The sequence below is a fragment of the Xyrauchen texanus genome, chromosome 50 (genome assembly GCF_025860055.1).
Source record: "Xyrauchen texanus isolate HMW12.3.18 chromosome 50, RBS_HiC_50CHRs, whole genome shotgun sequence".
In the NCBI taxonomy this organism is placed as follows: Eukaryota; Metazoa; Chordata; class Actinopteri; order Cypriniformes; family Catostomidae; genus Xyrauchen; species Xyrauchen texanus.
Genome location: NC_068325.1, coordinates 2,571,894 through 2,588,818, shown reverse-complemented (window position 1 = coordinate 2,588,818; position 16,925 = coordinate 2,571,894). Strand labels below are relative to the sequence as shown.

Below are 16,925 nucleotides of genomic sequence, written 5' to 3'. Positions count from 1 at the left end.
GTTGTCATTATGATATTCTCATTACCACAATGTGTGAAAAGATGGTCTTTATGATGATCTCATTACCGTAATGTGAAAAAGATGGTCATTATGATATTCTCATTACTGCCATGCAAGAAAAGATGTTATTATGATATTCTCATTACTGCAATGCAGAAAAAGATGGTCATTATGATATTGTCATTACCTCAGTGTAGAAAAAGATGTTTATTATGATATTCTCATTACCACAATGCAGAAAAAGATGGTCATTATGATATTCTCATTACCACATTGCGAGAAAAGATGGTCATTATGATATTCAGATTACCGCAATGTGGAAATAGATGGTCATTATGAAATTATCTTTACCTTAATGCGAAAAAAGATTGTCGTTATGATATTACCACAATACAAAAAAGATGCTCATTATGATATTCTCATTACTTAAATGCGAAAAAAGGTTGTCATTATGATATTCTCATCACTGCATTTTGAAAAAAGGTTGTCATTATGATATTCTCATTACCACAATGCAAAACATATGGTCATTATAATATTCAGATTACCGCAATGTGGAAATAGATGGTCTTTATGATATTCTCATTACCACAATGCGAAAAAAAGTTTGTCATTATGATGTTCTCATCACTGCATTGTGAAAAAAGGTTGTCATTATGATATTCTCATTACCACAATGCAAAAAAGATGGTCACTATAATATTCAGATTACCGCAATGCAGAAAAAAAAGATGATCGTTTTGATGTTCTAATTGCCATAATGTGAAAAATTATTATATTTGATTTAAATTGTAATAGTGTATACATAACAGTAGTACTCCCTTGCTACTGCATTTAATTTTCAAAGATTTTAATTAAAGACATTGTATGACAGCATATTTTTGACTTTAATACAGTAAGATAGAATTATTGGAATGAGGATCATCATTAAAAACAGTGGAACATCTATAGTAAAACATCTTGACACATCACAATTACAAGAATTGGTGGGTAATGTATGCTGAAAAAAAATGTGAATGCGAAAACACACACACACACACACACACACACACACACACACACACACACACACACACACACATACTGCACTTTACGACCCACCACAGGAAGTGACATGCTCATCAGTGTCAGAGCGGAATGTTGCTTTGGTTGATTTTAGAAATATTGCTCTAAAAATAGAAGTTTGGGCTCCCCTGCTGATTATTTCACACAGAACACTGCCAAGAAAACAGTGATTTTATTTCTTGTTCTAGTTCTTGCTTTCTCCCCATAGAAATAGAACAGAGCTGTGGAATGGCACTTAGCATGAAATAAGGTCTACTGCAATGGCGTGGAGGATTTTTCTGATTGTTCGGATGCAATGGTGTGACGTCAATGGTCGGAAAAAGCATATTATATTATACATTTTACACTATGTATTTTTAATTAAATCCCTTTAAACGGTCTCAGTGCAAGCAGTTGTCATTTAGACCACTGCTTAATTAAACATGTATGAGAGTGTGGTCACGTGATACATTTGACTTTTCTCAGCATGTCCACTGATGGACCGGATGCACAAATCACAGTGGTTTGTTATTACAGGATAGGGCATGTTATCTAAACATTTTCTAGAGATTGCAGAGGTAGATGTCCATGTACATCTCAGATACCAATCTTTGGAATTAATACATTTAAACAAGCGTAATGTTTTGTGTACAAACTTCTCCAGTAAGGCAAAAAACGTTGGATGTGATCCAATGGAGGATTCAGCGTATTAGGTCAGTAAATGCTCCCTTGAGGAAGACACCTTTGTTTCTCATAGTGAACAGTATTACAATAATAATGTCCATTATAGTTCTCACAGGACACTTTTTTTCTAACCATATATAAAGAAACAGCATGTCATCCAATTATTTTAAATATAATATAATCAAAAGTATCTAATAAATGAAATAAATTCTCAGTCTAAACAATCACTTTTATTTAAATAATCAAAACAACATCAAATGCAATCGTAGCTGTAAATAAATTAAATATAATATTCATTCCAGTATTAATTCCATCATCATAGTGTTCTAGATATTCTGGACTTCTAAAACAAATCATCAACCCATGAGATCAGACTAGTGTGGAGGCCTATTGTTCTTCTAAGGATTATTATTATTCTTTATATTATAAGGTTTTCGGTACATTTGGGGTTCTTGACATGCTTGAAAATTCTTGAAAGTTTGCACTGTAGCGCCCCTATAAAATGGGCTTGTAAGACGGCCTCTGTAGCACCAACATTTTAACCTACAGTCACCAAAATATATTTTTCTGATCAAGTCGAACAACTTTCATATTTGCAGTCATTAGCTCTGCCCAACAGGAAGTCGGCCATTATATTTTTTGGAAATCACAAGCTCTTAACTTTTAAATACTCCTCCTTGGGAATTCATGTGACTGTCAAGACATTGTAGATGCTAAATTTCAAACAGATTTTTGATACTTTGAATGGTATCGCCATGGCAAGGCAATAAATGTGAAATTTATGGTGAAAAATGGGAAACAGGAAGTGCCTTATATCTTCTGTGTGCATTGTGATTTCGATGAAAATTCAGCTGTATGTTTGGTAATGGGGGCTGATCATATGGATGCGGCTATTATGGGTCACGGTCATAGCGCCACCAAATGGCAGCAGAAAGTATGAAAGTAATTTTGACTTTGAAATAGCCCTCTTGTGTTTACATGAATTGCTTAAAAATTCTTTAGAATTTATAATTTCATAATTTTTTAATTATTTTGTCATCATAAAAATAATGACAAATGCATGTGTCCACCTTGCACTGTTTTCCGCATGCCACAGGTTGGAAATGGACCCATGGTGCTTGGGTACATCATCGCTGCTTGCAGCTATATTTTATTTTACATGTATTTTATATTAGGATTGCAATTTTTGCTACCTTGTTACCAAAATTTGGGGCATGTCTGACTAGAGTGTAAAACCCTGATATGTGTGATTTTTTTTTTTTTATTATTATTATTATTTAATTTATTTTCTAGAAATAAATATTAAATAAGCATTAAAATTAAATACAATTTAATTTCAAAGTAAACAAATAAATAAAAATACCCTGAAATCACTTTGTAGGGGCTAGTTTGTTACCAAATGTTGGTTTGTAGCTATTGATAAACTGATATTTGTCATAAATCAAAGATATTTATTTATTTGATAATTTTTCTTACAATAACGTTGGTAACAGGGTTCAGTGGCTTAATGAATGCAGTCAATAAAATAACTTGTCTTCCCACCATGCTGTAGAAAGGGTTGTAGATACAGACAAATTGTAGATACAGACATTTGATGTTGAGGACAACCGATACAGATTTTAAGTCGGCACAGACATGGAGGCCAGAGTAGAAAATGAATAAAATCATAGATGTAGTATATTTTTCAACCAAAATCTTAATAATAATCTGAATAAAAGATGATTGGGTGCACAACGTGGGACTTTTAATACCAAACAAGCCTGAAACACACCTGGGACTCGTATTTTGAAATATCAGAGACTTAAAAAGATTTTAAAAGACTTCTTTTACAATGCTCTATTTTTAATATTTACAATGTATGTGCTGACGAGGGACGTTTCCATAGTTGCATATTTTTCTTTGCATGTCCTCGCTTCATTTTAAAAAATGTAATTATCAGAGGAACATGGAGGGGGAAAAAAACTACCTACAGCTATCGACATAGATTTTTGCCAATAACCGATAGTTCCAAAAAGCAACTATCGGCACCTTAATTGGTAAAACCGATATATTGTCCTACACCTTTTTTGATGTGTTTAAAATAAACTACCTTTCATGCTTTTTTGATTTTGGTGAACAATAGTTTATATAACATATCTAATAGTTCTCACTAGAAAAAAAACTTAGGATGTGTGCCTTTAAAGGGTCATGAAATGCTCTTTTTTTTATAGCTTTATTATCTTCCCTGAGGTCCTCCAATACTGTTATGTTAGTTAAAGTTTTTTTGCATTAATATTTAAGTGCCGAAGCTCTTTCTTGAAACTTCAGCATAAATGCCTATTGTTATGATTGGCTAAAATCATGCAGCCCCCTCGAATAGAGCCATTTTTGAAACTCAGTCGGAAGAGAATGAACCAGCTCAACAACTAGGGCTATCGGGTTTATGAAATTTGGCTCACGATTAATTGTCTGTTTTAGGACTGTGGTGATTAATTGTCTAATCAATGATGCTGTCAACCATGGAAGCGTCCGTTTCGACGCTATGCATTGCGCAAACAGTAAACCGATGTCCCATTCCATTTTGCGCTGCACACGCAAATAAACAACACAAATAAACATTTAGAAAGTTTAAGGCAAGGCACCCGGTGTAGACAGCCTCAAGCCATTGCGTCACTTCAGGATGTCAGCAACATAAACTAATCTATTACGCAGTCATAACATATGAAATATTCATGAATGATACTATTTACTCACGTTTTTTGCGGTTACGTCTAAGTGTTTTAACTGCCCCGTCCTTTAATAACAGTTCCTTTGCAAAGCTTAAACCATATTATGGTATGATATGAGCCAAACATATAATCCACTCTAAAATAAGCTGAAGACACATCCAGTTTCCAGTATCATTCTTTCATGTTTTCAGACAACAACTAAAAATAGCGCAGATGGGTGAAAGAATGCATCATGACACGTTTTTGCTCAGCTGAATGACAGAGAGCTTCTCCTCTTCACAGTTGTAACTTGACACCGCGTCTTTTAAAAGCGGCTCGAGATATGTATCAAGCAGTCAAAGACATCTGTCTGTGAATGTTGTTGTAGAAAAACGTTTTAATCCAGGCAGGCACATGAAGGTGTCCTGTGTAAGTCCACTTAGGATGAATCTCCCATGACTGGCCCATCTCTCTCCACTTCACCTGTGTAGCTGAGCACCAGTGAGCGGGGCCAAGGGTGCAGAAACGAAAAATAGGCATTGCATATGAAATAACCTCCTTTCATTTGCCCTTTTAAGAGTTAAAAAGCCCCTTTTTTTTGTTCCCTATTCTTGGAAAATGCTTGTTGACTTTTCATAATGTTGCATAATGTTTTTTTTTTTAATTATTATTATTTGTTGTCGTTTCCTCATTTGTATGTGTACTTTGTATATTTCAGTGAATTCTGCCACAGACAGATAAGTGTATGTGACATCACATGTGTTGCCATTCCTTAGCCAGGCACGTGTCAGAGTTCTCAGTTCATCTGGTGACGTGCTACAGGGCTGTAAATGTTCATTCATTCATGTTGCACTCATTCACAAAAACACTTCTGTGAAAAAAGCCTTCTGTGGTTTTGATAGTAAAGAGAATCTGTGAGTGTTTTGGGTTAATATGGCAGCCTCTGCAGAGCGAGCAGAGAAGGATAAACAGACATTGGGTAAGAAACAGGAAGTAGAATTTAACATCCAATCTCTTTTTACCCCTCAGTCTGCTGTTATACTTTACAATTAAAAATATATATATATATATATAAATAATAATAAATAAAAAAAACACCCTTGTGTGACCTTCTGGACATTTTTGTCTTTTTCGTGTTATTGCCAGTGGCATAAATTTGGCCATAGGTGTGTATTTTTGGGGGAATTTTTATATTTCAACCCCAGTTCCTATATAACATATATAACACAAATATGTATATGTACATACACAAAATTTTTACACTCAGGACCTTAAGGACAAAAATGTCCTCATTGAAACCCATTAAAATGGCAAGAGTGCCATTAAAGCATAAAATTATGAATTCTATGATATTATGCTTTCATTCCGGCACCATTTTTCTCAATATGTATTATAGAGCACTTCAGACTAATTGAATAAACAATGCAGCTACAATTGTGCGGGTGTGTTGGTATGGATGTCAGAGTGTGTTGTGTGTGTGTGTGTGTGTGTGTGTGTGTGTGTTTGTGTTTGTGTTTGTGTGTCCGTGTAAAAAAACTAACAGTGTTATTATGTAAGCAAACTGGCATTTAAAGGGTTAAAATCCTGAAAATGAATGAACATTTGGAAGATAAGCTCAGGACTAATGTTGGTTAAAAAAGTCAGTAAAAGTGGAAAATAATATTAATATATAATATTTTTATGGCATATTTTGACACTGACATTTTTGTCCTCTAAGGTCCTAATTGTGAGTTGTTGTTTTTTTTTTTTAAACTGACACTGCACAAAAAATAATAATGCATTAAAAAAATCCTCTTATCATTTATTATACGGAAAATAATACATTTTTTGTGGGTTTTTTTCTCATTAAAAAACAACAGTAGAATTATATAAACAAACTGGCATTTAAAGGGTTAAAATATGAATATGAAAAAATATGAAAAGTATGAAAATTTGGTATTTATTATCAGGACTTATTTTGGTAAAAAAAAAGAAATACATAATTGAAAGGAGAAAATAATATGAATATATAATATTATTATGGCAGTTTGTCCTCTAAGGACCTGAGTAAAAAAAATACAACTTGGCTAAAAAACAACATACCAGACTCAGCCATTCACAACCTGCACAGACTAACTTGCTTAGGAGCAGACAGAGACAGAACAATGTCCGGTAAGATATGCGGGGTGACTTGTGCGTGCACATAAACAAAGAATGGTGCAAGAACATGTTAGTAGTCTACAGCCACTGTTCATCGCTGGTAGAATTTATGATAGTGAAATGTAGATCTTTCTACCTGCTGAGGGAGTTCATAAGCTATTAATTTTGTGGCTGTGTATATCCCCCTAGGCAACAATGCAGGAAAAGTGCTTCATGAACTGTACAGCACTATCAGCGAGAAACAGAAAATCAACCCTTACTGCTTTTTATTTTTATAATTATTTGTATTATTTTCTTCCCAATTTGTCATGCCAAATTCCCAAAGCTCACTAGGTCCTCATGGTGGTGCAGTTGCTCACCTCAGTGTGGGTGGTGAGAACAAATCTCAGTTGCCTCCGCTTCTGAGACAGTCAGCCCGTGCATCTTATCACGTTGCTTGTTGGCGCATAACCATAGGGACTTAGCATGTGTGGAGGCTTATGCTATTCCCTGCAATCTCCATGCACAACTTACCACATGCCCTGTCGAGAGCAAGAACCATTGTATGACTATACCCTCCCTTGCAACTGGGCCAATTTAGTTGATAAGGAGCCCTAGCTGGATTCAAACTTGTGATTCCAGGGGTTGTAGTTGACATCATTGCTGGCGACTTCAACCATGGTAATCTTCAACCAAGTATTGCTAACTTCTATCAACATTTGAACTTTGCAACAAGGGGAAACACCATAATGAACCTTGTTTACACAACTATATAATGGCATACTAGTCTATTTCCCTACCCCACTTTGGTTACTCAGATCATAACTCTTTCATGCTCATTCCAGCCTACACGCCATTTTCAAATGCACAAGACCAGTCCAGAAACAGATCATAGTTTGGTCAGAAGAGGCTACCCCTGCACTTCAGGACACAAAGGCTGGAACATGTTTAATGAGGCAGCCACTTATGACCACCAATCTAGCCTACAGGAGTAATTTGAAGCAGTGACTGCTTACATCAGGAAATGTGTTGATGACGTGACAATCACCAAGACCATCACCATACGTGCCAACCAGAAACATGGAAACATGGGTGACAGCAGAGGTCCACAGGCTGCTGAAGACTCGAGATGACGCATTCAGTTTAGGAGATAAAGCAGCCCTTAAGACTCCTGTTACAAAGGCCAGCTTAATCATCATGCCATTCCCGTGCTGGTCTAAGATGGTTAATGCTGGTTAGTTCTTGTTTGGTGCTGGTCTAGCTGGTGGACCAGTATAGCAATGCTTTTTACTAGCAAAACCTAGATGATTATGTTGGTTGACCTGCATGCTCTGTCAGGTTAAGCTGGTTAAGCTGATGGGGACACAGCACACCTGCATCCCATGCTTGGGGACCAGCAAACAAAACACAACATAAGCTGGTGACCAGCAATGTTGGTCTTTTTAGCAGGGACAGTGAGAGCCAATCTCTCCCCTGGCATCAGGAAGGACAAACGGCTGTACGCACAGAAAATTAAGACACTTCACAGGCAAATATGATGCTGTGCCACTGGCCAGTGATTACGTTGCCTCTGTCCAAGATAAACTTAACCACTTCTATGCTAAATTTGAAGCCCAGAAGGATACACCTGCATGGAAAACATTACCATCTCCCAACGAGCAGACATTTCGCCCGTCCCCAGCTGAAGTAAGGAAGGCCCTATCTAGGATCAACCCATGTAAAGCCGCAGGACATTACAATTTCCTTGCATGTGTACTAAAGGTTGTGCAGATAAGCAAACCAGTGTTCTGGCAGACAGCTTAAATACCTCACTTAGTCAGGAAGTTGTTACATTGTGCTTCAAGCCCATCACCATCATGCTGGTTCCAAAGAAATCACCTGTGACCTATCTGACTATCAGCCAGTAGCACTTACCTCCATTATTATAAAGTACTCAAAAAGACCAGCCTCACCAGCACACATGACCCATACCAGTTGACATATTGACCCAACCGGTCTAAGGAGGATATGATTACCTCCACTCCAATGACCTTAGTCATTCCGTGTTGGCCACATCATCTCCAGCACCACCACACTAAACACAGGCACCCCTCAAAGCTGTATGCTCAACTCACTTCTGTTCACACTGATTACACATGACTTCTGTGCCAAGTTCAACTCTAGACATATGTTCAAATTTGCTGATGACACAACAGTTTGTGGGTCTCATCAGCAATAGCGACGGATTTCTATAAAGGGAGGAAGTTACTCAACTGGCTGAATAACATGGTGCCAATAGCCTGTCCCTTAATGTAGACAAAACAAAGGAGATTGTGGTGGACATCAGGAAGAATCATGTCAACAACTCCCAGCTGACCATCAATGGCTCAACCATAGAGAGAGGAGGACCTAACCTGCACCACCAACACCTCATCATTCGCCAGGAGGGCCCAGCAGTGCTTATACTTACGCCGGGCTGAAAAGTGCAAACCTCCCCCTCCTATCCTTATCACGTTGTACAGGAGCACCATTAAGAGCGTGCTGACCAGCTGCATCACAGTCTGCAAATTGCAGTGCTGCTGACCGTAGGACCCTCCAAAGGACAGCGAATACAGCATTATTGATGTCCCCCTCCCCTCCGTCATGGATATTTTCCTTGCATGGTGCTCTAACAAAGCCTCCAGCATTGTGAAAGACCCCATCCACCCCTCCCACAATCTTTTACAGCTTCTACCATCAGGCAGACAGTTTTGTTGCATTTGAGCTAGTTCTGCTAATTTAGTCAACAGCTTCTTCCCCCAGGCTGTGAGGATCCTCAATACTCCGTATGCCCCACTCTCCCACACCTGAACTGAGAAAACAACTCAACAGTTCACTTTGATCATGCTGCTGCTGCTACCCAGGTTAACCTGGTATACAAGTTTACAGTGCTCACAAGTTTTACACTTTCTAAATGTTACATTTGCACTTTATTGTTCCATCTTGCACTGTGTAATTTTCTGTTGCATGTATAAATGTACAAACTGTTGTCTATTTGGACGTTTAGTATTATGCAACACCAAGGTCCTGTGGTCCCTACTTACTCGTAATATGACACATAAAGAACTACTACTACTTCAGTCATGACCATATTCACAACATAACACAGTCTCTCATTAATTAATTTATGGGAAATAATAGGAAATACAAGTTTATTATAAGAAGCAAATGTCGACAAAACAACAGTTCCATTAAAAACAACAAACAAAATGTATTAAATTGCTCCACCTCTACAACTTTCCGTTTTGACTGACAAGTCAATGTGGATTAACCAACATGCAGGGAGCTTTGTATTTATGATGTGGCAAGAAAGCCACAAAACAGGAAATTACATCACATAGAGTACCGCTGTAGACACTCATGACCATGTGTGAAGGTCAAATATTTTTAAATATAGAATCATTTGACCTTTTATGACATGACAAGATTAGTTCAGGTTGACAAATGGTAAAACCACAAAATAAATTTCAGTAAATTCTGTGTTTCAAGAAGTTGTTAGCACTTCTGGCAGTGGTGAACCCTGTAATAATATCTGATATTCTCATTGGCTCTTTTCTCTCTCAGCTCTTTCGTGAAGTGAGGATCATGAAGGTCTTAAATCATCCTAATATAGGTAAGTCAGCTTCATTGAATGTATGATCACAGCAATTGTGGTTGCCATACATTATTTAGCTTTATTTTCCCACTGTGGTCCACCTATTCTTGTTATGTTTTGTTGTACCAAAAACAGTCAAAATTTATGGGGGTGGCTCTGAGGTGGGGCAGGATTAGGTGGTTCCATAGTGGAGATGAGGTTGGGTGGCTCCAGAGCAGAAAAAAAAATCAGGCAACACCAACAAAGCCTGAGACCAAGGCAGTGTGGCTCTTAGATGGGGGTGTGATTCGTCTGCTCCAGAGTGGGAGGATACTTGGCTAGAGTGTGGGTAGGAAAGAAAGATGTACAAAAAGGGGGAACTGGAGTGACGAGGACGAGTGCCTCCAGAAGAGCTGCTGTGGAAAGGACGGGCACCTCCAGGTGAGCAGCAGTGGAAAGGGAAGGCGCCTCCAGAAAAGCAGCAGCAGAAAGGGCGGCCACCTCCAGGAGAGCTGGCTGGATTCTTCTTAAGGAATTGTGAAGGCAACCTAAACGCGGACAGCCAAAACTCTTGAAATGTTTCTTAATTAAAATGAAAATATATACAAAACAAAACTGGGCAAAAAGTAAGACACAAAAATGTCCAGACTAAAACCAACAAAAAAGGAAATCACCTACGAGAGGGTGAAATTGGACGAGGAAACAAAAACAGACAAAAATACTAATAAATAAAGTAGAAAGAATTAGAAGTAACCAGACAAGTGGGAAAATACAATAGACCGGGAGGGAACCAAGAGGAAGAATCCACCACGGGATAGAGCACACAGGGGAAATGAAAAGAGGGAGAGAACAGGAGGCAAACGAGATAGGCAGGTGTAGCATATAAACTAATAACAAGGCATTTGAGGGTGGTATACATAAGATAGAGAGCACATAGAAAGAAAACACAAGACATAAACAAAAACACTAGAAACAGGTGACATGATCCTGACACTAATGTGCTTTCACTCTAGCACTTTTGGTGCGCACCCAGGTTCATTTGATGTCAAAGTTCGGTTTGTTTGGATGATGTGAACCGCATCCGAATCCACTTAACATAGTGGTCTGGGGAAATGAACCCTGGTTCAGACCAAGCTATCAAACCAATTGTGAATGCCCCCTAAATGAATACTCAAGACTGTTGGGATCCTGACAGATAGTGTCAGAAAAAGCAAATGTGAGATGAAAAACACAAATGCTGAAACAACCAAATATTTTTCCCCCTCGTAGGTCTTCTATGACACTTTTGTTATTAACAATTTTATTGATTCCAAAGATAAAACATACAAACACAACATATAAAATGGTCATATTAATATGTAATTTAGGGTTCAACCATATGCTTGAGGCAACATTTAAGTAAATGTCTGAATTAAACTCTCTGGACACTTTTGTCCATATCGAGTGCAAATGCGAGATAACGGGGTGTGACTTAACTTCTCTGGTTAATTTGATTGAAAGGCTTTGCAATGGCGAAATAGGGGCAAGGGCTTCTTGTTCAATTTGAAACCAGGTAGGGGCTCTCTCAGGTGGGAGCGACCAATGCATAATAATAAAACAAAATCTTAGGTAGGCCTAGCCCACCTTAGGGTGCCCCAACCCATTCACATTCCATGTGGAGAGAGATTACCCACTCATATTAACATTTTACATTTTGATATAATAAAAAAAATATATTGTGTTTCTAAATTGCCAAATTTCAGCATTAGTTCAACAATAAAACCCCGAACTTCCCCCCGGACAAAACAAACAAAAAAGAAAAACGTGTGCATTAACCCCACGCACGACAGCACCAACCGGCGTTGATCCCTCTAAACTCAAAGAGTGCATGCATGCCTATGAGAATCCCTTCGACAACTTTGCTATCGGATTACTCAAGCCCGGTGCTTCTATACAAATTTTGTGAGGCAAAATTACATAACAGAAAATACTTAGTAATACAAATAGAATAAGAATAAAGAACAAGCAGATTCATCCACAGCTGTCCCAAAGGTATGTTCCTCCACAAAACAAACTTCAGCCGCTAGGCGGAAAAAGCACAAACGAAAACAAAACAGGCATCCCTGTTCCTCGGATGGTCCAGTTGACTCAGAGGCCACATAAGAAACACACCATGATTTCCTCAGTCCATCAGCTCGCTTGTTGCAGGCATGTAGATATTTTGGAGTATCCTTATTACTGGCCGGGAACTACAGTGTAAAAGCGATCTTCCGTCAATGCAAATGCTTCTTGACGGAGTGTTATTTCACAAAACAAACTCCAGCTGCTAGGCGGAACCAACACAAAAAGAAACAAAAATGGTGCCCAGCTTCCTCAGACAGCCAAAAGTAAGTACAGCAAGTCAATCCACTCGCATGAGAAACACAAATCGGCTGGACAGTGCTTGCTTGGGGCATAAAAATACTTTGCGGCCATCCTTAGTATTTATGCTCAGTTTGGCTGAGAACATCAGTGCAAAAGCAATATTCCGTTGATGTAAGAGTTTCTTGCGTTTCTTGAAATGACCACATTTCTCTCTTGTCGAATTTGCAAAGTCTGGGAACAAGAAAATGTTGTGATTCTTCCAAGAAAACTTTCTTTGCTCCTCGCCTAATCTTTATCGGATGATCTCAGGAATTTGGCCAGGATTGATCGGGGCCTGTCTCCCTCAGCCGAGCCAAAACCCTGTGAGCTCACTTGATTTCCAGCTTGTGGCTTATGTCGAGCAGACTCGGGAAGAGCTTGTCTAGTAAATTCACCATATCTCTGCCCTCCTCATGCTCAGGAATTCCAACAGTTCAGATGTTATTCCTGCAGCTCCTATTCTTAAAATTTTCAAGTTTTCCAAATCAACTTTGGTCGCCAGCGGATTATCAATTAATTCCCTCTCTGATGACGCCAGATAATCTATCCACTTCTCAACATCTGCCACTCTTGTAACCAACTCAGAGAATTTTGTTTCCATCACCGTAATCGATCTACATATTACAGCGAGATCTTCTCAGTCAGACACAACTTTCATCAGCATCACAAGTCACTCTATTCAAATCAATTCCCCTTTCCACAGGCCTGTCAGAGGTTTCATCTTGAGCACGGAAGTGACTTTTAATATCTCCAGAGCCTGAGGTTTTATAATTTTTTTGATATATTGACTTCAAAGAGCAATCATGCTAAATATAGTAAAAGTTAGATGCGATAAGATGGCATTTTGTGTGGAACAGGGAAAAAAGTATGTGTTTATGAACGAATAATCTATTGTTTTACTCGTCATTTGTGTGAAAGGGAATTAAAGTGCCTCTAGTGTTCATTTCACCAGGAAACTGCCACGAGATGTACAACGGTCCACGTAACAATAATTTAGCAAAATGTAGGTATATATATTCTTTAAAACTAGGTTGGATTCATTGAAAGAAAGATTTCTTAATTTAAATAGGAATCCTCACAATCAGGAATTTCACGCGATGGACTTCAGGAAGCGAATTTCCCATCACGAATGTCATGTAGAGTTCAAGTTTGATGCCCACGCCTTTTTTACCCGTGGAATTCACTGTGCAAAGAGAAATGTAACTGCACCATAATGCTGTTTATTATACAGGGGACCTTCTAACTTGGTACATTATGAAAATATTAATTTTATAAATTTTATTTTATCATTTTGTTCAAACTTTAGCTTTTTAAATGTACGAATCCAAGAATTCCATCAATAAATATGATGTCAGTGGCTAATCACAGACATTTTAAGTGGCATAGCGTGAAATTGTTCGCAATTGGTAGATTTCCTTGTAATTTCGAGGGCTGCGCATGGAGTAAAATGATCTTGGGAGAATCAATAAAATAATCAAAATCGAGTTTGTTCAATTGAAGATTGCGATTAATCAAAAATCTATATTTTTATCCAGACAGGTTGATTTCCATTGCAATTAAGATAAAATTTTTATTTTATTTTTTGGGATAAAAGCATCTGCTAAATGCATAAATGTACAATTAAAATGCAGAAAATGAAGCATATTTTTAGGGGGCGATTAAGATTTATTTACATTGTGACAATTATACACATGTTCCCCCTAAATTCTCATTACTGTGATGCAAAAAAGATGGTTGTTATGATATTCTCATTACCAGTATTTATATATATTTGAAAGTATTTATACATCGTAGTAGTACTTCCTTGGTACTGTCTTTGCTTTTCCCTGACTTTAATTAATAAATAATTGTGCATCTTATTTTACTGTAATACAATAAAAATGACTGTAACAGTAATGAGAATCCCATTGAAAACATTGGAAAAAGTAAAAGTAAAACGTAATGAAAGTTTTACACTGTAATGAGAATTACAGTGTAAAATGTACCTAAGTGTCCTGTAGGCTTTATTTTGTTTATTTTATTATTATTTATTCAGGTTAAATACAGTTTGCCAAGGACATTTTCTTGAAAGGTTTCATGAGAATCACCCAAGTGCTTTAAAAATATTTTTCACTGTTAGTTAATTTTAACTAATATAGTTAAACAATAACGAATACAACCTTATTGTACAGTGTTAACAATATATCTTGTTTTAGGGGTGGTTAGCTATTTTTAAAGAATAACAATTTAAAGTACTGAGAATTATTTTTGCAGTCTCTCTCTCTGTCTCTCTCTTTTAGTTTTGATGGTATTGTAACCAGTTATTTATATTACTAATGGAAAGGAATCACTGGAGAGTTGTTCAGACAGGCTGTTTTAGCACGATTAGCTCTTCAGGCTGACGTCTGCCCACCTCAGCTCTTTTCTGCATCTCTCTCACCAACACAAGACTCTCTTTTCACTTCTGTATTGATTAGCATGACTGGCTGTTTCTGTCCTGCATTCAAGCCGCATGCGTGTGAGCCCTGGCTTCTTATTGGCAGAGGCTGAGCTGGATTTTAGATTAATCAGACTAAAAGCTGTTATTACCCACCTACCCCTGTCAACTTCCTCTCTGCCTGCAGATTCCCTTTGTACAACACACAAACACATGCCACAGTTGCTGCCTTTGAAGAGTGTTTTAAATCTGTCTCTTATGAGGTTCCATTTCAGTTAGCATGCAGACTTAGAAGGATGCTGCCTATGTAGACAGTAGATAACTGTCTTGGGTTTGGAACAAGAGCCTCTGTTAGCAGATGAGTTCATATCAAGGTCATTATAACTGATCAGTTTAGCATTCTGTTTATTTCAGAAAGTATGTAGAGAATAGCATAATTTTATATTTTTCCATGTGTAACTTTTGTATAAAATCACAAAATTTATTTTTGTAAATACACATTGACCTATGAAAAACTAAATGTGTACTGCAAATGTTTTTTTAATTTAAAAGCTATCACTAATTTCTCTCTAATTTTCTTTCCTTTAGTTAAGCTATTTGAAGTCATAGAAACAGAGAAGACACTTTATTTAATTATGGAGTATGCAAGTGGAGGTGAGTTTGATGGATGCTGTCAGGGTGAAATGCATATTTTATATCAATATTAATGCATGTCATGTACTGTCACAGATCTCTGAATGTCTCTGTGTTTTTGTGTCAGGTGAGGTGTTTGACTACTTAGTTGCACATGGGAGAATGAAGGAGAAAGAAGCAAGAGCCAAGTTTCGCCAGGTGAGACACACACATCATACTAGGAACCAGAATCAATTAAAATCTTGTAAATCTTAGTAAAAATTAAATGAACTATAAATTAAGCATTATGACTAGTACAAATGGTGAGTAAAATTAATTGTAAGTGTCTAATAATAGGCACTAGTACCTTACGAATAAGTACAAGCAAAACTGGAATAGATACAACAAAATATTGGAGTAGTAACTATAGTAGTAGTAACTAGAGTAGTAGTTACAAAGTAAGTACTAGTAACTATTGGAATAGTTAGTAGCTACTAGTAAAACTAGAATGGCTACTAGTAAACATTGGATTACATTCTAGTCAGTAAATATCTGTGTCCTGGATGCCAATGGAATTTAATAGTAAAAGCTGCTCATGCCGTCATGCCAAAGAGGATGCTTACAGAAGTGGGGATATAATATTGTATAACCAGGCTAGAAACACACTAAGGAAATCAGAGTGGCTAAAATAAGCTACTCTGAAAAGTTGAAAAAAATCTGTTTACATCCAACGATCCTGCATCTGTGTGGAAATGTCTGAAAAGCATCACCAAGGACAAGACACTTCCACCCTCGCCCTGTAGAGTTTTACTGCAGGTTTGAAAAGCCCAGTCTCACAACCCTCCCCCTCTCTGATATTCACTTCACACACACACACACACACACACACACACACACACACACACACACACACACACACACACACACACACACACACACCAACACCTCCTGGAACCCCCCTCCTCCTCCTCCCTCCTGCTACTCAATCTGCACTTATGGTCTGTGAGGGGGATGTGTGCCGGGTCTTTCGGAAACAAAAGACAAGGAAAACTTCAGATGGTGTTTCACCTGCCTTTTTGAAAGTCTGCGCTGACCAACTGGCCCACATCTTCACACAGGTCTACAATAGATAACTGTAGTGTGATGTTCCCTGCTGCTTCAAACACTCCACCATCATTCCGGTCCCCACAAAAACCAAAATCACAGGACTTCATGCCTACAAACCTGTCGCTGTGGTCTGTGGGCATGAAGTTGGTTGAGAGACTGATTTTGGCCTACCTGAAGGACATCACTGGACCCACTTCAGAGACTTATGCAAGGATCCTATTTGTGTACATGTGTTCTGTTCAGCCTTCAATACCATCATACCTGATCCTTGACGGTATTGCCA

The 16,925-nt window shown here is 37.8% G+C and overlaps 1 protein-coding gene across 3 annotated transcripts in view; it reads left to right on the top strand.

The window, feature by feature from the left end:
* The window catches only part of LOC127640885 (serine/threonine-protein kinase MARK1-like), an 83,008-nt gene that overhangs the window by 25,576 nt on the left and 40,507 nt on the right, over positions 1–16,925 (top strand). For 2 of the 3 annotated variants that reach the window (XM_052123580.1, XM_052123578.1), the window contains exons 4-6: positions 10,116–10,164; positions 15,512–15,577; positions 15,684–15,754. In XM_052123580.1, coding sequence (XP_051979540.1) covers positions 10,116–10,164; positions 15,512–15,577; positions 15,684–15,754 — 186 coding nt within the window. Of the gene's footprint in view, positions 1–10,115; positions 10,165–15,244; positions 15,298–15,511; positions 15,578–15,683; positions 15,755–16,925 lie in introns of those variants that run through there. The other variant, XM_052123581.1, reaches the window with a different exon arrangement.